General features: G+C 44.0%; 1 protein-coding gene across 1 annotated transcript in view; it reads right to left on the reverse strand.

The window, feature by feature from the left end:
- The window catches only part of LOC139373816 (ceramide synthase 1-like), a 65,566-nt gene that overhangs the window by 17,782 nt on the left and 20,583 nt on the right, over positions 1-27,201 (reverse strand). Inside the window, exons 2-3 of the mRNA XM_071114887.1 lie at positions 7,685-7,844; positions 165-345 (exon numbers count right to left, since the gene is read on the reverse strand). Coding sequence (XP_070970988.1) covers positions 165-345; positions 7,685-7,844 — 341 coding nt within the window. The remainder of the gene's footprint in view (positions 1-164; positions 346-7,684; positions 7,845-27,201) is intronic.

Here is a 27,201-nt window from a genome sequence, read left to right on the forward strand (position 1 = left end):
AACTCGACAAAAGCATCTACAACTATCGTTTACAACTATTGCTAAGAGGATATGTTGCCAATATTTCATCAATGTCCCTGAAAGGCAATAGATTACAAAGCATCACATTGCGATAGTGTTTTCCAAACCTGGGGCCACCAGACAGGCAGGGAGTGGTCAGCTACCTGAAAGCGTAGGAGAAGGTGATGAGGGCCAGGGTGATGACGTGGTGCACCACCATGACGGTAGAATCCTTCCTCCAGGCATCCATGTAGACCGTGGCATAGATGGAGTGTCCGTAGAAGCTGCCCTGGATCAGGTAGGCGATGGCGATGTCCGTGGGCACTGTCATGCCACGTTTCCATTCTGGGAGAGGGAGAAGACAGAGAGAGAGGCTAAGGATTAGAGGAGCGGCCTGGGGGATATTCCACAGGAGAAAGGCAAACAGATGCTGGCATGCACACACGCACATGCACGTACACACAAACATGCCTACTGGAACATACACACATGCAAACACATATGCACCCTGGCATAGACACAACAAACATGCTCGCTGACACACATACGCACGCACATACAGTACATACTCATTCAAGGGTTTTTCTTTATTTTTACTATTTTTACATTGTAGAATATTAGTGAAGACATCAAAACTATTAAATAACACATTTCGAATCATGTAGTAACCAAAAAAGTGTTAAACAAATCAAAATATATTTAAAATTTGAGATTCTTCAAAGTAGCCACCTTTGCCTTGACGACAGCTTTTCACACTCTTGGCATTCTCTCAACCAGCTTCATGAGGTAGTCACCTGGAATGCATTTCAACTAAGGTGTGCCTTGTTAAAAGTTCATTTGTATAATTTCTTTCCTTCTTAATGCATTTGGGCCAATCAGTTGTGTTGTGACAAGGTAGGGGTGGAATACAGAAGATGGCCCTATTTAGCAAGAACAGCTCAAATAAGCAAAGAGAAATGACAGTCCATCATTACTTTAAGACATCAGTCAATCCTTTGAATGTTTCTTCTGGTCCAGTCGCAAAAGCCATCAAGTGCTATGATGAAACTAGCTTTCATGAGGACCGCCACAGACCAAGAGTTTAATTGAAGTTCAGTTTATGTACATTGAGAACATAATTCTCGTAACACAGGGCCACGTTGAAAGTCACTGAGCTCTTCAGTAAGATCATTCTACTGTCAAAGTTTCTCTATGGAGATTGCATGGCTGTGTGTTCAATTTTATACACCTGTCAACAACAGGTGTGGCTGAAATAGCCAAATCCACAAATTTTAAGAGGCGTCCACATACTTTTGTATATACAGTATAGTGTAACTTTTCAAAGTGCCATGCTTAGATTCATGAGGATGTCTTATATTGAATTATTTGCAAACAGCAAACGTTTAGTTGCAAACAATACACTGGTTTGCCATTGGAGAAATATGGTAAGAATGCCTATTTCTCTGTCCATTCTTCCCTGAAACTTATATTTTCATTACTTTCTTTTGAAACTTTTTCAGAGCAACATTTTCTCTTTATTGCTAGCTGTTTTTCAAAATCAATGCACAAAGAAATATTAAAAAACTATTTAATAGAGACATTGGTGATTTTATCAGTAAAATCAGATTAGGATATGTTATTGAAATTGAACTGATTATATAGCCAGGTGTGTAAAATTGTGTTTCAGTTGTAGTGTTGGCCTATAAATTAGTATTACAGCGCAAGACCCCTTGACTTTTTCCACATATAGTTACACTACAGCCTTATTCTAAAATGGGTTAAATTATATCAACACACAATACCCCATAATGACAAAGCAAAAACAGGTTTTTAGACATTTTTGCAAAAAAACGAAAAAAAACAACAGAAATATCACATTTACATAAGTATTCAGTACTTTGTTGAAGCACCTTTGGCAGCGATTACAGCCTTGAGTCTTCTTGGGTATGACACTACAAGCCTGGCACACCTGTATTTGGGGAGTTTCTCCCATTCTTCTCTGCAGATCCTTCCAAGCTCTATCAGGTTGGATGGGGAGTGTCGCTGCACAGCTATTTTCACATCTCTCCAGAGATGTTCGATCGGGTTCAAGTCCGGGCTCTGGCTGGGCCACTCAAAGACATTCAGAGACTTTTCCAGAAGCCACTTCTGCATTGTCTTGGCTGCGTGCTGAGGGTTGTTGTCCTGTTCAAAGTTTAACCTTTGCCTCAGTCTGAGGTCCTGAGCGCTCTGGAGCAGGTTTTCATCAAAGATCTTTCTGTACTTTGCTCCCTTCTTCTTTCCCTCGGTCCTGAGCATGCACAGACCAGCTGGCTGGAGTGCTTACAGACATATTCAATCTCTCTCAATCCCAGCCTGTAGTCCCCACTTGCTTCAAGATGTCCACCATTGTTCCTGTACCCAAGAAAGCCAAAGGTAACTGAACTAAATGATTATCGCCCCATAGCACTCACGTCTGTCATCATGAAGTGCTTTGAGAGGCTAGTTAAGGATCATAGCACCTGCACCTTCCCTGACACCCTAGACCTACTTAAATTTGTATACCACCCCAATAGATCCACAGACGATGCAATCACCATCGCACTAACCTATCCCATCTGGACAAGAGGAATACCTATGTAAGAATGCTGTTCATTGCCTATAGCTCAGCCTTCAACACCATAATTCCCTCCAAGCTCATCATTAAGCTTGGGGCCCTACGTCTGAACCCGCCCTCTGTAACTGGGTCCTGGACTTCCTGACAGGCCGTCCCCAGGTGGTGTAGGCAGGAAACAAAACCTCCACTTCACTGATCCTCAACACTGGGGCCCCACAAGGGTGTGTTCTCGGCCCTCTCCTGTACTCCCTGTTCACCCATGACTGCATGGTCATGCACGCCTCCAGCACTATCATCAAGTTTGCAGATGACACTACAGTGGTAGGCTTGATTACAAACAACAACGATACAGCCTACAAGGAGGAGGTGAGGGCCCTCGGGGTATGATGTCAGGAAAATAACCTCTCACTCAATGTTAGCAAAACAAATTAGATGATTGTGAACTTCAGGAAACAACAAAGGGAGCACCCCCCTATCCACATCGATGGGACAGCAGTGGAGAAGGTGGAAAGTTTTAAGTTCCGCGGCGTACACATCACGGACAAAGTAAAATGGACCACCCATACAGACAGCTTGGTGAAGAAAGAGGCTGAAAAAATGTGGCATGTCACCAAAAACTCTCACTGACTTTTACAGGTGCACAATTGAGAGCATCCTGTCGGGCTGTATCACCGCCTGGTACGGCAACTGCACCGCCCACAACCGCAGGGCTCTCCAGAGGTAAGAGCTGATATCAAGGTCAAATCTTTCCGATTTGGTCCTGCCGTACATGCCTACACGTATGCTACGGTCACAAGACGCAAGCCTCCTAATTGTCCCTAGAAATTCTAAGCAAAACAGCTGGAGGCAGGGCTTTCTCCTATAGAGTTCCATTTATATGGAATGGTCTGCCTACCCATGTGAGAGACGCAGACTCGGTCTCAACCTTTAAAAACTTGTTATGGCTGCAATCCCACTAACGGGATAAGTGTAATCAACAACCGCTAAATAGCATTCAATAAATATTACTACAAATATTTATATTCATGAAATCACAAGTGCAATATAGGAAAACACAGCTTAGCCTTTTGTTAATCCACCTGTCGTGTCAGATTTTGAAATTATGCTTTACAGTGAAAGCAATCCAAGCGTTTGTGTAAATGTATCGATCGCACGACAAAACATTAAGTACACTTAGCATCAGGAAGCTTGGTCACGAAAATCAGAAAAGCAATCAAATTAATCGTTTACCTTTGATGATCTTCGGATGTTTTCACTCACGAGAGTCCCAGTTACACAACAAATGTCCCTTTTGTTCCATAAAGATTATTTTTATTTTTTTATATATATTGTTTGTCGAGTTATGTTCAGAAATCCACAGGAAAGAGCGGACACGACAACACAGACGAAAATTCCAAATAGTTTCCATAATGTCCACAGAAACATGTCAAATGTTTTTTATAATCAATCCTCAGGTTGTTTTTAAAATATATAATCGATAATATATCAACCGCAAATGTCTTTCACAGTAGGAGAGGGAAAAGCAATACCTATCCAAACTCTGTTGCGCGAGCAAAACTCATGTGACCACTTGACGCGGTGTTATCGTTCTGGCTCATTTTTCAAAATAAAAGCCTGAAACTATGTCTGAAGACTGTTGACACCTTGAGGAAGCAATAGGAAAAGGAATCTGGTTCATATCCCTTTAAATCCAGCAATGGGAGGCTATGGAACATGAATTTTTCAAAATAGAAGCCACTACCTGCTTTGATTTTCCTCAGGGTTTTGCCTGCAATATCAGTTCTGTTATACTCACAGACAATATTTTGAAAGTTTTTGGAATCTTTAGAGTGTTTTCTATCCAATATTAATAATAATATGCATATATTAGCAACTGAGACTGAGGAGCTGGCCGTTTACAATGGGCACCTTTTCATCCAAGCTACTCAATACTGCCCCTGCAGCCATATGAAGTTAAGTCTTTACTGAAGACTCATCTCCTCAGTGGGTCATATGATTGAGAGTAGTCTGGTCCAGGAGTGTGAAGGTGAACGGAAAGGCTCTGGAGCAACGAACCTCCCTTGCTGTCTCTGCCTGGCCAGTTCCCCTCTCTCCACTGGGATTCTCTGCCTCCCTGCTCACCCGTGCCCACGTCTTCAACTCAATCATCAAGTTTGCAGACGACACAACAGCAGTAGGCCTGATACCAACAATGACGAGACAGCCTACAGGGAGGAGGTGAGGGCCCTGGCGGAGTGGTGCCAGGAAAATAACCTCTCCCTCAACCTCAACAAAACGAAGTAGCTGATAATGGACTTCAGGAGACAGCAGAGGGATCACGCCCTTATCCACATCGACGGGACAGCAGTGGAGAAGGTGAAAAGCTTCAAGTTCTTTGGAGTACACATGAGGAAAAATCTGAAATGGTCCACCTACACAGATAGTGTGGTGACGAAGGCGCATCGCCGCCTCTTGAACCTCAGGAGGCTGAAGAAATTTGTCTTGGCCCCTACGATCCTCACAAACTTTACAAATGCACAACTGAGAGCATCCTGTCAGGTTGTATCACTGCCTGGTACAGCAACTGCACCGCCCGCAACCGCAGGGCTCTCCAGAGAGTGGTGCGGTCTGCCCAACGCATCACCAGGGGCACACTGCCTGCCCTTCAGGACACCTACAACACCCGATGTCACAGGAAGGCCAAAAAGATCATCAAGAACATCAACCACCCCAGCCACAGCCTGTTCACACCGCTATCATCCAGAAGGCAAGGTCAGTACAGGTGCATCAAAGCTGGGACCGAGAGCCTGAAAAACAGCTTCTATCTCAAGGCCATCAGACTGTTAAATAGCTATCACTGGTCGGCTACTACCTGGTTACCCAATTCTGCACCTTAGAGGCTGCTGCCCAATGTACATATTCATGGTATCACTGGTCACTTTAATAATGGAACACAAGTCACTTTAGTAGTTTTTACATACTGCTTTACTCATTTCATATTCATATCGGGGTGGCAGGTAGCCTAGTGGTTAGAGCGTTGGGCCAGTAACCGAAAGGTTGCTAGATTTAATCCCCAAGCTGACAAGGTAAAAATCTGTCGTTCTGCCCCTGAACAATTTACTGAATTTATTGTCCCCATGGGGAAATTTTGTTGCAGTGTCATGTACAAGTTTAAAGTGGCGTTTAAATACAAAACAAAATGGACAATACAACTTTCATAACAGTTACATACCAATAAAACATAATAGAAAATAAAAAAGACTAGCCTGCTGGCCTTAATGAGTCGATAGGAACATTATCCCGAGCTATTTAGGAGGGATATCACAAAGGCACAAATAGGCACAAATGATTGTCTAGTTCTGTTTTTCCTGCTGAGTGGTGCTCTATATCTGCGCCCAGAGGGGAGTAGTTCAAAGTCTGGGTACAGGGGGTGGCTTGGGTCTAAAATGATTTTGTGAGCCTTGTGGAGGGCCCTGACCTTAAAGATCACATCCAGGCCTGTCTGTTTGACTCCAAGTACCTTGCTTACTGTGGTGATAATCCTTCTCAGCATATTTCTCTAGCTGACAGTGGCATTGCCAAACCAACAAACAATACAAAAAGTTTAAATACTCTCAATGAAAGATGTGTAAAACAGAGTCAGTATAGTACAGTCTACATTAAAAGATCCCATCTTTTTGAGAAAGTACAGTCTCTGTTGGCTCTTTTTGTAGATCAGGTCTGTACATTTACTCCACTGAGGCTTATTGTCCAAGAGGCCACCCATGTATTTGTATTCCTCTACAATCTCTATATTTTTACCTATGATAGATGTTGCAGAGGTAGGTGTTGTACACTTCCTGAAGTCTATGCAAGGCAGTTAACCCACTGTTCCTAGGCCGTCATTGTAAGTAAGAATTTGTTCTTAACTGATTTGCCTAGTTAAATAAATATTCAATTAAAAACTATTTAAAAAATAATAATATGTATATACTGTATTCTACTGTATTTTAGTCAATGCCACTCCGACATTGCTGGTCCTAATATTTATACATTTCTTAATTTCATTCTTTAATATTAGATTTGTGTGTATTGTTGTGAATTGTTAGATACTACTGCACTGTTGGAGCTAGGAACACAAGCATTTCTCTACACCAGCAATAACATCTGCTAAATATGTATGAGTTTCCATGGTGGCATAGCCGCACACAAGCCTAAGATCACCATGCGCAATGCCAAGCTTTGGCTGGAGTGGTGTAAAGCTTGCCTCCATTGGATTCTGGAGCAGTGGAAGCGCGTTCTCTGGAGTGATGAATCATGCTTCACCATCTGATAATCTGAAGGAAAAATCAGGGTCTGGTAGATGCCAGGAGAACGCTACCTGTCCCAATGCATAGTGCCAACTGTAAAGTTTGGTGGAGGAGGAAAAATGGTCTGGGGCTGTTTTGCATTGGTTTGGGCTAGGCCCCTTGGTTCCAGTGAAGGGAAATCTTAACGCTACAGCATACAATGACATTCTAGACGATTCTGTGCTTCCAACTTTATGGCAACAGTTTGGGGAAGGCCCTTTCCTGTTTCAGCATGACAATACCCCCGTGCACAAATCTAGGTCCATACAGAAATTGTTTTTTCGAGATCGGTGGGGAAGAACTTGACTGGCCTGCACAGAGCCCTGACCTCAACCCCATTGAACACCTTTGGGATGAATTGGAACACAGACTGCGAGCCAGGCCTAATCGCCCAACATCAGTGCCCGACCTCACTAACACTCTTGCAGCTGAATGGAAGAAAGTATCGGCAGCAATTTTCCAACATCTAGTGGGAACTTTTCCCAGAAGTGGAGGCTGTTATAGCAGCAAAGGGGGATAAAATCCATATTAATGCCCATGATTTTGGAATGAAATAATTGACGAGCAGGTGTCCACCTACTTTTGGCCATGTAGTGTAGCACTCTAAGGTCTGTCGTTGAATGACATAACAAGAGAAAAACTGCCCATTTACTACCAAATTTTGAAAATTGCACCTTGTGCATTATTCAATTACAACTCTCAACAGCAGTTGAATGCCCGACTGAGTTCCACTGCTGACTATTTTAGGTCTATGTATCACTTGACAATAATTGTGCAGCTTTTAAAAATTTGTATGGCTTACCATAGAATACGGAGGGCGGGTCGTGGAAGAAGGTGTAGTTGGTGAAGAAGAGCAGGTAGGTGCTGTACGACCAGGACATGGTGTAGAAGACCAGCTTCCACGAGCTCTCTGGCATCTTGGCAGAATCTTTGGGCTGGAGACTACACCATTGTGCAAACGGCTGCAACACAAATCACAGGATACTGTTTATAGTTCAAAACTCAGCTGGGGAAACTCTGCTTTCAGATTGTTTCGAAACTCAATGGAATGTTAAGTATGCAGTGATCAAGATGGCGTAGCTGTCAGACATCTTTATCTTTGTCTTGTCTCGTCCCATGTACAGTGCCTTGCGAAAGTATTCGGCCCCCTTGAACTTTGCGACCTTTTGCCACATTTCAGGCTTCAAACATAAAGATATAAAACTGTATTTTTTTGTGAAGAATCAACAACAAGTGGGACACAATCATGAAGTGGAACGACATTTATTGGATATTTCAAACTTTTTTAACAAATCAAAAACTGAAAAATTGGGCGTGCAAAATTATTCAGCCCCTTTACTTTCAGTGCAGCAAACTCTCTCCAGAAGTTCAGTGAGGATCTCTGAATGATCCAATGTTGACCTAAATGACTAATGATGATAAATACAATCCACCTGTGTGTAATCAAGTCTCCGTATAAATGCACCTGCACTGTGATAGTCTCAGAGGTCTGTTAAAAGCGCAGAGAGCATCATGAAGAACAAGGAACACACCAGGCAGGTCCGAGATACTGTTGTGAAGAAGTTTAAAGCCGGATTTGGATACAAAAAGATTTCCCAAGCTTTAAACATCCCAAGGAGCACTGTGCAAGCGATAATATTGAAATGGAAGGAGTATCAGACCACTGCAAATCCACCAAGACCTGGCCGTCCCTCTAAACTTTCAGCTCATACAAGGAGAAGACTGATTAGAGATGCAGCCAAGAGGCCCATGATCACTCTGGATGAACTGCAGAGATCTACAGCTGAGGTGGGAGACTCTGTCCATAGGACAACAATCAGTCGTATATTGCACAAATCTGGCCTTTATGGAAGAGTGGCAAGAAGAAAGCCATTTCTTAAAGATATCCATAAAAAGTGTCGTTTAAAGTTTGCCACAAGCCACCTGGGAGACACACCAAACATGTGGAAGAAGGTGCTCTGGTCAGATGAAACCAAAATTGAACTTTTTGGCAACAATGCAAAACGTTATGTTTGGCGTAAAAGCAACACAGCTCATCACCCTGAACACACCATACCCACTGTCAAACATGGTGGTGGCAGCATCATGGTTTGGCCTGCTTTTCTTCAGCAGGGACAGGGAAGGTGGTTAAAATTGATGGGAAGATGGATGGAGCCAAATACAGGACCATTCTGGAAGAAAACCTGATGGAGTCTGCAAAAGACCTGAGACTGGGACGGAGATTTGTCTTCCAACAAGACAATAATCCAAAACAAAAAGCAAAATCTACAATGGAATGGTTCAAAAATAAACATATCCAGGTGTTAGAATGGCCAAGTCAAAGTCCAGACCTGAATCCAATCGAGAATCTGTGGAAAGAACTGAAAACTGCTGTTCACAAATGCTCTCCATCCAACCTCACTGAGCTCGAGCTGTTTTGCAAGGAGGAATGGGAAAAAATGTTAGTCTCTCGATGTGCAAAACTGATAGAGACATACCCCAAGCGACTTACAGCTGTAATCGCAGCAAAAGGTGGCGCTACAAAGTATTAACTTAAGGGGGCTGAATAATTTTGCACGCCCAATTTTTCAGTTTTTGATTTGTTAAAAAAGTTTGAAATATCCAATAAATGTCGTTCCACTTCATGATTGTGTCCCACTTGTTGTTGATTCTTCACAAAAAAATACAGTTTTTTATCTTTATGTTTGAAGCCTGAAATGTGGCAAAAGGTCGCAAAGTTCAAGGGGGCCGAATACTTTCGCAAGGCACTGTATATATATTTTTATATATTTTTCTTTGCATTCTTTAATATTTTTCTAAACCTCAACTTCAAAATACTCTCCTGCAACCTGCCTCACCCAATGTGGTGTGGATCTGTTTTTTTCTGAAGTATTTCTATTTATCTCCGAACTGGAATACCTCAACTGAAGCTATCTAGCTATCTAGCTACCAGCTAACCACTGCTAGCCACTGCTAGCGGTCATCAGCTAACCTTTAGAAAGCTCTAACCAGTTCGTATAATGCGTTTCAAACCAGAGCATACAGGACCTATTTTTCTCTCCATATCCACAGATTCCTACCGCAAACGCTGAACATTTTCATCTGGATCATCACAGCTAGCTAACCACAAACCGGGTTGACTACTCCTGGCTAAAGTTTCCGTCCCGGAGCTAGCACCAACTAGCCTGGAGCTTGCCCATGCTAGACCCATCTCCCGGCTAGGGCTCCTGGGCTACTCCTGAAGCCCACTCCTCGGCTACAATATCCGAACCCCTTCTACTGCCGGTACGGGGCACGGAACCCCGCCGATCCTTCACGACTGGAATACTGACATAATCTGCCCGAGGATCCCAACAGGCCCCTCTGGCGCAACGTCCCCTGAAGGCCCATTTTGCTAACAGCGGCCTGCTAGCTATCTAGAGCCCCTGAACAGGCAGTTAACCCACTGTTCCTAGGCCGTCATTGAAAATAAGAATTTGTTCTTAACTGACTTGCCTAGTTAAATAAAGGTTAAAAAAAAACTAAACAATTGTACTGTTAGCTGATCCATCAGCCAGTTTCTTGAGCCACTATACCCATTTTGCCAATTTGACTTGGACACCTCTGCTACTTGGAACCCTACTAATTCCACGACTGGTCTATCGACATCACGGCATGAGGAGGCAAAAACAGACTTTCCCCCATCGCAACGTCCATCTAAGGCTTTATGCTAGCTTGCTAGCCCCGGCCTGCTAACTGTCTGAATCGCAGTGTCCCCAGCTAGCCCAACCACCCACTGGACCCATACGATCACTTGGCTATGCATGCCTCTCCCTAATATCAATATGCCTTGTCCATTACTGTCTTGGTTAGTGATTACTGTCTTATTTCACTGTAGAGTCTCTAGCCCTGCTCAATATGCCTTAACCAACCATGTTGTTCCACCTCCCACATATGCGATGACATCACCTGGTTTAAACGTCTCTAGAGACTATATCTCTCTCATCATTACTCAATGTCTAGGTTTACCTACAATGTACTCTATTCCTACCATACCTTTGTCTGTACATTATGCCTTGAATCTATGCTATCGTGCCCAGAAACCTGCTCCCTTTACTCTCTGTTCCGAACGTGCTAGACGGCCAGTTCTTATAGCCTTTAGCCGTACCCTTATCCTACCTCTCCTCTGTTCCTCTGGTGATGTAGAGGTTAATCCAGGACCTGCAGTGCCTAGCTCCACTCCTACTCCCCAGGTGCTCTCATTTTTTTACTTCTGTAACCGTAAAAGCCTTGGTTTCATGCATGTTAACATTAGAAGCGTACTCCCTAAGTTTGCTTTATTCACTGCTTTAGCACATTCTGCCAACCCGGATGTCTTAGCCGTGTCTGAATCCTGGCTTAGGAAAACCACCAAAAACCCTGAAATGTACATCCCTAACTATAACATTTTCCGCCAAGATAGAACTGCCAAAGGGGGCGGTGTTGCAATCTACTAGAGAGATAGCCTGCAGAGTTCTATCTTACGATCCAGTTCTGTACCAAGACAATTCGAGCTTCTACTTCCAAAAATTCACCTTCCAGAAACAAGTCTCTCACTGTTGCCGCTTGCTATAGACCACCCTCTGCCCACAGCTGTGCCCGGGACACCAGATGTGAATTGATTGCCCCCCATCTATCTGCCTAGAAGGCCAGCATCCCGTAGTCGCCTCTTCACTGTTGACATTGAGACTGGTGTTTTGCGGGTACTATTTAATGAAGCTGCCAGTTGAGGACTTGTGAGGCATCTATTTCTCAAACTAGACACTCTAATGTACTTGTCCTCTTGCTCAGTTGTGCATTGGGGCCTCCCACTCCTCTTTCTATTCTGGTTAGAACCAGTTTGCTCTGTTCTGTGAAGGGAGTAGTACGTGATATCTATGTGATATCTAGAAAAATATGTGATATCTAGAACCTAAAAGGGTTATTCAGCTGTCCCATAGGAGAACCCTTTGAAGAACCCTTTTTGATTCCAGGTATAACCATTTTGGGTTCCATGTAAAACCCTTTCCACAGAGGGTTCTACCTGCAACCAAAAAGGGTTATCCTATGGATACAGCCGAAGAACCATTTTGGAACCCTTTTTTCTAAGAGTGTATGTAACGGGTCATTACCTCTTCCACAGGCCCTGGTTGATAAATGGTCTTCTCGGTCCAATAAAGGCCATACCAGGTCAATGAGGACCAAGAAACAAAGCTTCTGCTGTGCCTGGCAAAATAAACTACTAAACCTATATGGCCAACAGATATGTCTTCTAGATTCAACCTACAAGACCTGCTGGTACTCTGTGCCACTGTTTTTCTGTGTGTCCGAATAAATGTTTGTTATGCAGTTGCCGGGGCCTTTGTCACACAGAAAGAGATGACATCAGTCGCAAGAGAGGCCATCAGTGTGTTCAAGGACTGGAATCCGGACTGGGATCCAAGGTACACAGAGCTGAACGTGAAGTGCTCGTCATCTTAAAGAAAATACAATTAATCTACCAAAACTGCGACACCGACCCCGTGGGATGGCGGAGCATGTCACCAACCAAATAGAGAAGGCCAGCACAATCAGGGCGGAGGACTTCACCAAAGTAGGTGAGGGGTTGTTCAAAGTGAGGAGCCAGACTGACCCTACAGGCTGGTACTCTGTAAACTTCGGGAATGATTGCATAGTGCCCTGTTGCACATGCAGGGACTGGGAGAGGCCCAAGCTTCCTTGTACGCATTTCTGTGCTGTTTTTAGTTTAGTTGAAGGGTGGGGTTGGGATCAGCTGGAGAACATCTACAAGGACAATCCCCTGGTGAATCTCCATTATGCCACTTTTAGCCAACAACTGCACAACTCCACATCTGAGCAGCATGGTGATGCGGATGAAGAAGCTTTCCGTCCATACGGAGGTCCATCTGGAAGAGGACAGAATAGGAACTCTAGGAAGGTGTTGCGGAGGCAATGTGCAGACTATCTTAAAGAGATCACAGACCTCACTTATCATCTCCAAGATGAAGAGTTCATGACTAACCTGTCTTCATCTCTGCAGAAAAAGGCACATGTTCCACAGGATAAAGGCCTCACACTGGCTTTTTCTCCAAGGAAGAGAAAAGCTGAGAAGGCCATGGACACCCTACCAACCAAGAGAGCGGGCAGGGTAACTGAGAGCCAAACTGAGTGTGGAGTGAGATACCTTGTTGGCAGGAAGTCTAGGGTGGAAGGGAGGACATTGTGCGGGTCGTTCCACCAATTGAGTACCTTTTCAGCAGTCACTTTTATTTCAGTTAATTTTAACTTTCTGTCAAAAAGAGTTCAACTTGTTAACATGTTATCTCATCTCAAAATGTTAAATAAGTTAAATAAATAAATTACTATAGTAAGTGCCAAATAAAGTAACAGGGTTGAATTTTATCTTAAATCAGATGGAAATTTAGCCAATTTCAGAATGAGACATTTCTGTTGCATTTCTATGAAACTGTGTACATTTTACTCGTGGATTTTCTAAACACAATGCAGCTTTTGGAGTAAACCTATTTTGGCTTAAGACAAGTAACTAAGGGCAAAAATCATTATAACCTTTGAAGCTGAGTTTGAATAAGGCATCCAATTTCCACTTTGCATTTAGAACGTTTGGTTTTATTACAGCTAATAAATAACCAAATAATTGAAAGATCACTTGATAAAATAAATGCATGTCTCTCGTCTTCCCCTGCATGCTAGTGGGCATACGTGTCATTACACTCCCTCTTCTGATTGGTCGTTTCCCACAAACTGCAAGCTGGCATACGTGTCACCACACTCCCTCATCTGGCTGGTCGAGAATGTGGGCCTTATGACTTTGTAGCTGTGATAACTAGTGATAAACCAGGCCCTCCACAAGGCCAGAGGAGCCTCTGGGCTCACAGACGATCCGTTGGCTGGCATGCAAGATGAGAAACCAAACCCTGACTCCTTATCTTTACTCATGACAGAGGAGCTGTACCTCTCATTGCGACCGGCCGGCCCACACCAAACACGCCTCAGATAGGATATCCACTGCATGCCTCAGACCTCCTCCATGTCCTTCCCCTCTGACCCCCCTGCCTACAACGTTTATTTATAGAAGCCAGCTGTCAGCGCCATGTCCCCCCCACCATACAATAAAGGGATGTATAGATCTGACAACATATGAGTTGTAATGCCCATGTAATACATAAGTCAAGCTCTGCATGGCAGACATATTTGGCGAGGACAGTATCTCTCCCATAAACAAATACCCATCAATCCTGGTTGTCCTTTCATATCAGCCCACACTTCAGTAATTTCCTAACGGGACTCTAAAATAATGGTTTCCTCTGGCCTTTCAGCTGATGCTGCCGAACAAGTGATCTCTCTTCAGGCACTCGTTCCTCTGCCCTGACCTCACGGCTAAACTGGCATTCAGTGGCTCTTTCTTCTGCTCCATTTCTCACAGGTCCACAAAGAAAAGAGAGACATGGTGAAAGAGAGAGGTATTTCGTATTTTTGGTATGTATTAGGATCCCCATTAGCCGCTGCAAAAGCATCAGCTACTCTTCCTGGGGTCCACATGAAATGACATAATACATAGTACAGAACATTATTAGTCAAGGATTGAAATACATACATTTAAAAGGTCACACATAGCCTACATATCAGTACATCCACACAATATATAGGTATAATACATAGTACAGTGCAAATTACAATACAAGATATATAAAATGGCTGTGTCTATTCACAGTCCCCTTTGTGAGATGTGAAGAAGGCAGAGCAAAGCCCTGTCATGGACAGACCTCTTCCCATTTTAGCAACCATTGAGTCTACAGTGCCTTGCGAAAGTATTCGGCCCCCTTGAACTTTGCGACCTTTTGCCACATTTCAGGCTTCAAACATAAAGATATAAAACTGTATTTTTTTGTGAAGAATCAACAAGTGGGACACAATCATGAAGTGGACCGACATTTATTGGATATTTCAAACTTTTTTAACATATCAAAAACTGAAAAATTGGGCGTGCATAATTATTCAGCCCCTTTACTTTCAGTGCAGCAAACTCTCTCCAGAAGTTCAGTGAGGATCTCTGAATGATCCAATGTTGACCTAAATGACTAATGATGATAAATACAATCCACCTGTGTGTAATCAAGTCTCCGTATAAATGCACCTGCACTGTGATAGTCTCAGAGGTCCGTTAAAAGCGCAGAGAGCATCATGAAGAACAAGGAACACACCAGGCAGGTCCGAGATACTGTTGTGAAGAAGTTTAAAGCCGGATTTGGATACACAAAGATTTCCCAAGCTTTAAACATCCCAAGGAGCACTGTGCAAGTGATAATATTGAAATGGAAGGAGTATCAGACCACTGCAAATCTACCAAGACCTGGCCGTCCCTCTAAACTTTCAGCTCATACAAGGAGAAGACTGATCAGAGATGCAGCCAAGAGGCCCAAGATCACTCTGGATGAACTGCAGAGATCTACAGCTGAGGTGGGAGACTCTGTCCATAGGACAACAATCAGTCGTATATTGCACAAATCTGGCCTTTATGGAAGAGTGGCAAGAAGAAAGCCATTTCTTAAAGATATCCATAAAAAGTGTTGTTTAAAGTTTGCCACAAGCCACCTGGGAGACACACCAAACATGTGGACGAAGGTGCTCTGGTCAGATGAAACCAAAATTGAACTTTTTGGCAACAATGCAAAATGTTATGTTTGGCGTAAAAGCAACACAGCTGAACACACCATCCCCACTGTCAAACATGGTGGTGGCAGCATCATGGTTTGGGCCTGCTTTTCTTCAGCAGGGACAGGGAAGATGGTTAAAATTGATGGGAAGATGGATGGAGCCAAATACAGGACCATTCTGGAAGAAAACCTGATGGAGTCTGCAAAAGACCTGAGACTGGGACGGAGATTTGTCTTCCAACAAGACAATGATCCAAAACATAAAGCAAAATCTACAATCTATCCAGGTGTTAGAATGGCCAAGTCAAAGTCCAGACCTGAATCCAATCGAGAATCTGTGGAAAGAACTGAAAACTGCTGTTCACAAATGCTCTCCATCCAACCTCACTGAGCTCGAGCTGTTTTGCAAGGAGGAATGGGAAAAAATGTCAGTCTCTCGATGTGCAAAACTGATAGAGACATACCCCAAGTGACTTACAGCTGTAATCGCAGCAAAAGGTGGCGCTACAAAGTATTAACTTAAGGGGGCTGAATAATTTTGCCTGCGCCCAATTTTTCAGTTTTTGATTTGTTAAAAAAGTTTGAAATATCCAATAAATGTCGTTCCACTTCATGATTGTGTCCCACTTGTTGTTGATTCTTCACAAAAAAATACAGTTTTATATCTTTATGTTTGAAGCCTGAAATGTGGCAAAAGGTCGCAAAGTTCAAGGGGGCCGAATACTTTCGCAAGGCACTGTATATGCTTTGATCACGACAGCTTGCTATCTAGGGTTACACCCAGCAGTTTAGTATCCTAAACTTGCACAATAGCCACATTATTCAATAATAAATATAAACAAAGTTTAGTGTTGAGCGATTGATTTGTCCCAAAAATTATGCTTTCAGTTTTTAGATATTTAGTTACCCATTCTGAAACTGACTGGAGCTCTATGTTAATGTCTCGTTTATTTTGACATTGCAGCCGACGTGTATACTGTTGAGTCAGAAAACAATAATGGCCCTAGCTGCCTGCCATGTGGTACACCACACTCAACTGAATTTGCATGAGGCTTCCATTAACTAAAACCCTCTGTGTTCTATTAGATATGTAACTCTCAATCCATAATAAGGCAGAGGATGCAAATCCACAACGTCTATGTTTTTTCAGCAATAGGTTATGATCAATTACATCAAAAGATGCACTGAAGTCTAACAGAACAGCTCCCACAATCTTCTTACTATCAATTTCTTTCAGCCAATCATCAGTAATTTGTGTCAGTTGAGTGCATGTTGAGTGCCCTTCCCTATTAGCATGCTGAAAGTCTGTTGTTAACTTGTACTTGTACACAATTTTTTCCAAAAGCTTGCTAAGCACATGTAACAGGCTGATTGGTTGGCTGTTTAACCCATTTAATGGTGCTATTCTTGGGTAGCGGAATGACCTTTTCCTCCTTCCATGTCTGAGGGCACACACTGTCTTCTAGGCTTAAATTGAAAATGTGGAAAACAGAAGTCACAATGTATTCCGCTACCAACCTCAGTAATTTACTATCCAGGTTGTCTGTGGGAGAGAGAGTTGAGAGACGCAGAGAGAGTCATCTTTCATGATGAAAAAAGTGGTTACCATGCCAACTGTTTGCTGATGGCTGCTCATGCTGCCAGAATCTCACAGAGCGGCCGCAGCCCTTTCCTCGCTTCCCATCCCTCCACCAACTGCACGCCACGGCTCGCTCTTTCACTGTCACTTTCTCACCATCTCTCTATTTCACCCCTCTGCCTCGCTTAAAATCGAGGGAGGAAAGGGAGTGAATGAATGAAAAAGTGCCACAGTGAAGTGTTATATAACAGGGCATGAACAGAGCCAGTGAGTCAGGGTGCTGATGTAGGGGTCTATTTAATAAGGCTTCCCTTCTTTCCCTCTCCACCTCCTCCCTCTTTCTCTCCCCTCCTCCCCCTCTCTCTCTCTCCCCTCCTCTCCATCTATTTCTCTCTCTCCTCCCTCTTTGTGGGGCTGGGAGGGGAGGGACAGCTGTCAGCGGTGGACACAGCTTGCACCCCATACGGGGACAGAAGGAAACAGAGCTCCTCCAGTCGTATCCCCAAGCCCCTAAAACCCCCCCCCCTTCAACCTCCACTAAGACCCCCACCCCTTCATCCCTCCCCTACACCTTCACCCTTCACCCCTACTCCTTAACCCCTCCCCTAAGACCCCCTACTCCTTAACCCATCCCCTAGGACCCCCAAAGTCAATACTTTGTAGAGCCACCTTTTGCAACAATTACAGCTGCAAGTCTCTTGGGGTATGTCTCTATAAGCTTGGCACTGGGATCTTTGCCCATTCTTCAATGCAAAACTGCTCCAGCTCCTTCAAGTTGGATGGGTTCTGCTGGTGTACAGCAATCATACCACAAATTCTCAATTGGATTGACATCTGGGCTTTGACTAGGCAATTCCAAGACATTTAAATGTTTCCCTTTAAACCACTCAAGTGTTGCTTTAGCAGTATGCTAAAGTCATTGGCATTGTCCTGCTGGAAGGTGAACCTCCATCCCAGTCTCAAATCTCTGGAAGACTGAAAGAGGTTTCCCTCAAGGCTTCTCTCTCTGTATTTAGCGCCATCCATCATTCCTTCAATTCTGACCAGTTTTCCAGTCCACATAGCATTGTCCTGGATGGCCAAAAAGCTCAATTTTATTTTTTTCTTTAAGCAATGGCTTTTTTCTGGACACTCTTCCGTAAAGCCCAGCTCTGTGGAGTGTACAGCTTAAAGTGGTCCTATGGACAGATACTCCAATCTCCGCTGTGGAGCTCTGCAGCTCCTTCAGGGTTTTCTTTGGTCTCTTTGTTGCCTCTCTGATTAATGCCCTCCTTGCCTGGTCCCTGAGTTTTGGTGGGCAGCCTTCTCTTGGCAGGTTTGCTGTGGTGCCATTTTAATAATGGATTTAATGGTGCTCCATGGGATGTTCAAAGTTTCTGATATTTTTTTATAACTCAACCCTGTTCTGTACTTCTCCACAACTTTGTCCCTGACCTGTTTGGAGAGCTCCTTGGTCTTCATGGTGCCGCTTGCTTGGTGGTGCCCCTTGCTTAGTGGTGTTGCAGACTCTGAGGCCTTTCAGAACAGGTGTATATATACTGAGATCATGTGACACTTAGATTGCACACAGGTGGACTTTATTTAACTAATTATGTGACTTCTGAAGGTAATTGGTTGCACCAGATCTTATTTAAGGGATTCATTGCAAAGGGGGTGAATACATATGCATGCACCACTTTTCAGTTATTTTTATTTTTTTTATTTTTTGAAACAAGTTATTTTTTTAATTTCACTTCACCAATTTGGAATATTTTGTGTATGTCCATTACATTAAATCCAAATAAAAATCCATTTAAATTACAGGTTGTAACGCAAAAAAAAAAAAAAAAACACCAAGGGGATGAATACTTTTGCAAGGCATTGTACCACACCATCTCCATCCCACCACAAAGCTCCCATCATTTTGTCATCTCACACTTCGCGACCCCTCTGCCTAACAACTGCAAAGCACCCTGAGAAATGTAGTGTTTTAAGCATAATCTGTGTTTTATGATTTGATGAATGAAAGGTATTCTGCATCTGGCCTGTGATCCTGAATCCATCTCAGTACAGAGGAACCAGAGTCGACCAGATCAGACGGGCCAACACAGCAGGAAATACCATGACGAGGAGAAAGAGACATCTCACACACACTCACGCATGCAACAACACACATCATATTAGAACATGACATGCCTATTACGTGACATTTTTGCCTGCATATCATATTACAGAGGACACACTCTTAGGGTGTTTTCACACATATTCCTTTTTAAAAGAACCGATCTCAGTCCTCTTTAAAGTGAACTCTTGGGTAAAAAAACAGCTAAATAACTCAGTTATCTTTGTATTCACACTGCCCTTGCCTTTGAATGAGGACTCAACTCTTTTTTCCAGTTCACTTCACCTATTTTGTGTTCTGAGTCCTATTTGCATTCACATTGTTATGTTTAGAAAGGAACCAAGATCTTTTTCCTACATTCACTCAATTCACTCTGGGTTTTTACAAAGTGCAGGACAAGCCCTTCCATCAGAACATTATAGCTAAATATACCTACTTACATTTTGGAAGCTTATAGATTGGATTTAGTTAAAATATGATACATAATAACTGTAATCAGTAGATAATATTAACATGCAAATATTATTGGTAACAGAATAAATAGCAGAATTATAACTGCAGATGAAATTGTACACCCAATGTAGGCAACTGCCCATGATTCTCATCAAATACGCTGTCTTCTCACACTATTCAAACCCCACAATTGAATAAACAGTTTGTGAAGCTTTCAGCCTATAGATCACATATTGCAAACAAATAATCTTGAACTAAAAACTCACATATTTTGTCATTTCTGTGCATCCTTGACAATCGCTAAACATTATCCAGAGACAGCATGTTTTTTTCAGCGAACCTGCGCATCATCATCTCTCTTTTGTGGCACCAATGTGAGGGTTTATGGCAGGGGAAACAGTGTTGCAGTAGTCAAAGTGAGGGTTTATGGCAGGAGAAACAGTGTTGCAGTAGTCGATGTGAGGGTTTATGGCAGGGGAAACAGTGTTGCAGTAGTCTATGTGAGGGTTTATGGCAGGGGAAACAGTCTGGCAGTAGTCGATGTGAGGGTTTATGGCAGGGGAAACAGTGTTGCAGTAGTCAATGTGAGGGTTTATGGCAGGTGAAACAGTGTTGCAGTAGTCGATGTGAGGGTTTATGGCAGGGGAAACAGTGTTGCAGTAGTCAATGTGAGGGTTTATGGCAGGGGAAACAGTGTGGCAGTAGTCAATGTGAGGGTTTATGGCAGGGGAAACAGTGTTGCAGTAGTCAATGTGAGGGTTTATGGCAGGGGAAACAGTGTTGCAGTAGTCAATGTGAGGGTTTATGGCAGGGGAAACAGTGTTGCAGTAGTCGATGTGAGGGTTTATGGCAGGAGAAACAGTGTTGCAGTAGTCTATGTGAGGGTTTATGGCAGGGGAAAGGGTTTATTCCTGAACGGGAACAAGTGTGAAAACAACCTAAACACATAGGCTACCCTATATGTAACAGTTGTTGAAGTACTATGTGAATTTCACCAGGTTCATATATCAATATGTTGTGTTGATTTGTTATGCATGCCTGCATCCTGGGAGAAGGGGAGTGTGTACTTACGTTTTGCCCGGCGTGCTCGTGCTCAAATCATTTTGATGCACTGAGAGAGGTAGGCACGCTTTTTCTGTCTTCAGAAAAGTTTGATTCTTTTAAGTACAAAGTCATACACACAATGTTTTGTTCATGAATAATGATGTATATTTAGAGGTTACTCATAAATGGATGGTATTGTTAAGATGCACTTGTAATTGTACTTTTTAGGACGATATCAATATTCTGAATTCAACATGTGGTTAATAGCTAGCTAAGGTATTAGCAGGCTATTGTATGTGTGAACGATGGCTAGCTCCTCGAATGATCCCAGTCCCTCCTATTGTGCATCTGTTGTAGAAAGAGGCGACGATTCTCAGAACAGATGTGCTCTACAAATGTTTTATTTCCTTTTGGATGCAGGTATGTGGTTTTATCAATGTAAAATATGTTATGTATAATAAGGAGAGAGTGTATTAATTTTTGTATTTGAAATCATTTTGATGCACTGAGAGAGAAAGAGGCGACGATTCTCAGAACAGATGTGCTCTACAAATGTTTTATTTCCTTTTGGATGCAGATGCAAGATGCAGAGAGTCAATTCTGCTTGATTAAAACTACCTGATCTCCAAAGTCCACGTTTATGGTCTCTATCAACCACACACAACGCAGAGTTACAGCGGTGTAGTATAGCACCGGCTACATTGGTGCCTTCTAGACCCGGATTCATCGTTGATCGACGTCAGCTCAATCACCGCGGCGCTGCTGCTCTAGAGACTAAAAATATCATTGAGGTACTCTTGCCGCCTTGTGGCAGAAATCGGAACTACAGTTTTTTTTTCTTTTCTTTTTTCTGACAACGATGTATTGAGAGCGCTGTTTATCGTTAACCAACATAGAAGTGTGTTCATCAACAGACATTTTAACGTAACTTTAGTGGCATGGCATCTTATAATGGTGATGAACCCAAATTCACTGCTGGGAGGGGGAGGTTTTTCTCATACTCTGATCAAACCCCGGTAAAGTGTGTAGGTGCAGGAGGTTCCCCCATGTTTTGCTCCACAAAAAAATTGGATGAAAGCCCTTCATCTAGTGTTAATCCAAATGCCCCTGTAGATGGTCTAGCTGAGCTGGTCACTCAGCTAGCCCGGGAAATAGGGAGCTCCATTAGGGAAGAACTACAGAGTGGCAGGTCCAGTACTTATGAGCCACCAGTAAGTACAGAAAAGATAAGTGATCATCATTCAGACTCAGTAGGATATGTAGATCTCAGTCAAATTAAGTTCATCATGCAATCAGACATAAAGGAACCTCCTACATATAGAGGAGATGGTACAGACAAATGCTCCATTCATGAATGGGAGGAGTTGATGAGAATATACTTGAGGAGAAAGGGTTGTCTTGTTGGGGAACAATCAGATGAGTTGATTAGTCGATTATCTGGCAAAGCAAGAGACATGGTAAAGATAAATTTACGCAATGAGACAACAGTTGATCCTACAGAGAAGCCAGAGATTGTATTTGACATTCTGAAACAGAATTTCAGTGAATTGGCCTATTCGTGCATGCCCTTGGCTGATTTTTACAATACTAAACCTGTACCCGGAGAGGCTGTTATGGAGTACTGGGTTCGATTGAACAAGGCTGTAGATGTCGCTGACGAGGGCCTTAAGAGACAAGGTAAGAAGATTGACAGCTCCAACTCTGATGTCGTTAGGATGTTTGTAACATACTGCCCTGACCCCAAACTGGCAGCAGTATTCCAATACAAGTCTGCTGAGAAATGGACTGCGAGTGAAGTACAGGAGAGAATCTATGAACATGAACGCCGCAGGAAGGCCACCATGTGTCAATCTACCGCTGTATCCTCAAAGCAAGTAACAGTACATCCCCAGATAACTCCATGTGAAGGCGGGGTCAATGCTGGTACGTGCAGTGACACTTCTCTCACATCAAGCGCCAAACAAGATGGGCAGAGTGCAAGTATCGAGAGACTCATTCACCTGCTTGAACGTACCTTAGAGAAGAGCATACCACCCGTTATGGTTTCACAGACACAGGCCAAGGCACCATCTTTCCCCACCCAGCCCTTCAGGCGTAGGGAATGCAGGGTTTGTGGCTCAACAGATCACTCCACTGTGATGCACTGTAGACATGAGAACCTGTGCCTCCTGTGCTTTTCCCCAGATCATTGGAAGTCAAATTGTCCTAAACCGGGGGAACGCTATGCCAATCCCGGTGGTGAAAGACGCCCACCACAACAGCAGAGAAACTCACCACCACAGCAGCAACCGTTAAACTGACACGCCCACAGGTGAAGGGGGGAAATGTGGGTGTTCAACTGTCTACCCCCAAGAAAGAATTTGATGATCTTGAGAAAACGTATGAGATTTTGTGCTCTGATGCGAAAGAAGGAGAGAAAATTGTTATGTTAGGTTCACAAGAAGTTGAGGCTTTTTCAGATTTGTTTTACACCTCTGTGTCTGTACATGGGAAAGTGCAGCTTAAGGGCATGCTTGACACTGGGTCTATGGCCTGTACATTAAGTGAACATGCGGAGCAGAGACTTTTGGAAGCAGGTGCCCTTCCTCAGCATTATCAGCCTCCCACAGAGTTAGTATTAGTGGGGTGTGGGGGGAAGAAGACCTCAACAAAGTGTTTCTATGATTTGGAGATGCAAATCTATGGGATTGATGTTAAAGTGCCCACTCTAGTTGTTCCTGGACAGCGTGATGATCTCATCCTGGGATCGAATGTCATTAAGCATCTATTGCATGAGATGAAAGGCACGGATGAATACTGGAAGCTCGTCAACAACATGGATGGCCAGACCCACTCACCAGAGGGTGAGCAGTTTCTGCAGATGATGACAAGTGTCACAAGATGGAAGGGACAGCAAGTCGATGGCAAGATTGGGACAGTGAAGCTCACTCAAGCTGTGACTCTTTCGCCCAAGACTGAACACTTAGTTTGGGGTAAACTTCCTAAAAATGTGGCATTGTCTCCAGGCAGCACTGTGATAGTCGAACCTACCAGGTCAAAGGTCATGCCCAGAAACATACTCGTGGGTAGAGTTATTACACCCATGTGGGGAGATGGCTGGGTGCCTTTAAAGGTAGTAAACTGTTCTGACAAACATCTCACCCTAAGACGTAACATGAAGTTGGCAGATGTGTCTACATGCTTGGCTGTTGAGGATGCAACAATATTTCAGGGCCTTCATGAGGTGAGGAAAACCCCAATGGAACAGAAGCAGGATGACAATGGCTGCCACAATCTGAAACAAAGACTGTCTGATCTAGGATTAGTAGACATTGACATTGATGGATGCCAGGTAGCTGACCAGTGGAAGGAAAAGCTTGTGAATACCATCACAAAATATGAAGACATCTTCTCAAGACATAATCTGGACTGCGGAGAAGCCAGGGGTTATGTTCACCGTATCCACCTGGTTGATGACAGACCCTTCCGGCTACCATACAGAAGAGTTCCGCCTGCTCATTACCTGAAGCTGAGGAAGGTATTGACAGATATGGAAGAAGTAGGTCTTATACGCAAGTCAGTTAGTGAGTATGCCTCCCCTTTAGTCATGGTATGGAAGAAAGACGGGAGTCTGAGGTTATGCACTGACTTCAGGTGGATGAATGCACGAACGGTGAAGGACGCTCATCCCCTTCCTCATCAAGCAGATTGCCTCGCAGCCCTTGGTGGCAGTGCATTTTTCAGCACCATGGACTTGACCTCAGGATTTTATAACATTCCAGTTCACGAAGAGGACAAGAAGTACACAGCCTTTACCACACCAATGGGACTTTATGAGTACAATCGCATGCCACAAGGTCTGTGTAACAGCCCGGCCTCTTTCATGAGAATGATGTTGAGTATATTTGGGGACCTAAACTTCTCAAATCTCCTTTGTTACTTAGATGACTTGTTGGTCTTTGCACCCACCGAGGAACAGGCTCTACAGCGACTTGAAGTTGTGTTTAGCCGTCTAAGAGCCAACAATCTCAAGCTAGCACCCAAAAAATGCCACTTTCTACGAAGAACAGTGAAATTCCTCGGACATATCATTAAAGAGGACGGTGTGTCAGTGGATCCTGAGAAGGTGGAGGCCATTGCCAAGATGAGCCAAGCTCAGCTGATGGAGGCAGATGGATGCACTCCCTCTGCTCGGAGGCTGAAATCCTTCTTGGGTATGGTATTATATTACCAGCACTTCATTCCTGACTGTTCTGCTATAGCCAGACCTTTGTTTGCACTCACTGGGGGTCAAAAGAGAAGAGGAAGAGATGGGAAGAAGGGCAACAGTGGGATTTTCCGGAAGCTGACGCTATCGGATTGGACTGAGGAGTGTGTCGTTGCATTCCAGAAGCTGAAGGATGCTCTTTTGAATTGTGTCATGCTAGCTCACCCTGATTTCGAGAGGCCGTTCATTCTCTTCACTGACGCTTCCTTGGATGGTCTTGGGGCTGTGCTTTGCCAAGTACCTGAAGGTGAAGATAAGGCAAGGCCCATAGCATTTGCGAGCAAGACACTGAGTAAGTCGCAGAGAAGGTACCCGGCACACAGACTTGAATTTCTAGCACTGAAATGGAGTGTGTGTGAGAAATTCAGTCACTGGCTTAAGGGGCACGAGTTCACTGTCTGGACAGATAGTAACCCGTTAACGTACATCATGACAAAACCCAAGCTGGACGCTTGCGAGCAAAGATGGGTTGCCAAGCTGGCACCGTACAACTTTGATTTGAAGCGTATCCCAGGCAGCAAGAACACAGTAGCAGATGCACTGAGCCGCGATCCCTTTGCAGTGACTGTCGCGCAGAGACTGATGAGGGAGTCCTACCTAGCACTTCTGTCTGAGGCTGTTGGGACACTGAATGATGATGTCCAAGATGCCTTCCGTTGGGCTTCTTATCCCCAGGAGATAACCTCTTTGACCACTGCTGAAGTGAAGGCCATATGTCAGCTCCATATTGACTGGGAATGTTCAATGGAGATGCAAGCAATCCAGCTTGGTTCCAACACCCAACGGCTGCTTTCTCCTGGTATTGACACTTTGCCTGAACTCTCGCACGAGGAACTTCGAGATTTCCAGCTGCAAGACTCTGTGACTTCCAAGGTCATCCCTTTCGTCTTCGATAAGAAACGGCCCACCAGACGAGATCGATACAGTGTTTCTTCTAAAGTGTTGTTGCTGATGAAACAGTGGGATCGCTTGATCCTAAGAGAGGGAGTTCTGTATCGTGTCATTAAGGAGAGTCACACAAACCGGAGAAGGTTCCAGTATGTCTTGCCAGAGGTGTTGAGACTCAAAGCGATGACTGGCATTCACGACCTTGCAGGACATCAAGGCCAAGCTAGAACTCTAGCTCTGGCCAGGCAGAGATTTTTCTGGCCGGCAATGGAGAGAGACATCAAGGAGTATGTGCGCTGCTGCCAGAGATGCGTTCTAGCAAAGACACCAGAGCCAGCGGCTAGAGCCCCGTTAGAGAGCATCAAAACTTGCTCTCCCATGGAGTTGGTGTGTTTGGATTTTTGGACAGCGGAAGACAGTAAGAAGAACTCAGTTGATGTTCTGGTGGTGACTGACCACTTCACTAAACTTGCCCATGCATGGCCATGCAGAAACCAGACAGCCAAGCAAGTAGCTCGTAAACTGTGGGATCATGTCTTCTGTGTCTACGGCTTTGCATCAAGGATCCATACTGATCAAGGCGCAAATTTTGAGAGTGAGCTAATAGCAGAACTGCTTAAGCTCTCCGGTGTCCAAAAGTCCAGAACCACAGCATATCACCCAATGGGGAATGGAGAAACTGAACGCTTCAACAGGACTTTAGGTAGCATGCTCAGGAGTCTGCCCTTGAAAACCAAAGAACATTGGCCTGAACAAATCCAGTCATTAACATTTGCCTACAATGCCACTGTTCACGAGACTACGGGCTATGCTCCATTCTTTCTCATGTTTGGTAGAGTCCCTCGGCTACCAGTGGATGTTATGTTCCGCAATGTTTTGGATGACTCCAGTGTTGTGGATTGCAACAAGTATGTCGAGACTCTGATCACTGGGCTGAAGGAAGCTATGAGTGTTGCCCAAAGGCACACTGACAAGCAACAGAGACGACAAGGTCGGGAGTATGACAAGCGGGTTAAAGGCATCGGTTTGTCCATGGGGGATCGTGTCCTCATCGCCAACAAGGGTGAAAGGGGCCGCCGCAAGTTGGCTGACAAGTGGAACCCCGAGATTTTCACAGTGACTTCAGTCAATCCACAAACTCACACGTACATAATCCAAGATCGTTATGGCAGAGAGAAAGTGGTTCACAGGAATCTACTGCTGCAGGTGAATTTCCTGCCATTTGAAATTGATGATTCAGTACACTTCAATGACAGTGATGCTGCAGGGCCTTCAATCAATGTAGATGCAGGAGAGGCCACCCACTCCGGCGATGGACTGGACAGGGAAGACATGGAGGACTCTGGGGAGGAAAGTG

The sequence above is a fragment of the Oncorhynchus clarkii genome, chromosome 1, assembly GCF_045791955.1.
Source record: "Oncorhynchus clarkii lewisi isolate Uvic-CL-2024 chromosome 1, UVic_Ocla_1.0, whole genome shotgun sequence".
In the NCBI taxonomy this organism is placed as follows: Eukaryota; Metazoa; Chordata; class Actinopteri; order Salmoniformes; family Salmonidae; genus Oncorhynchus; species Oncorhynchus clarkii.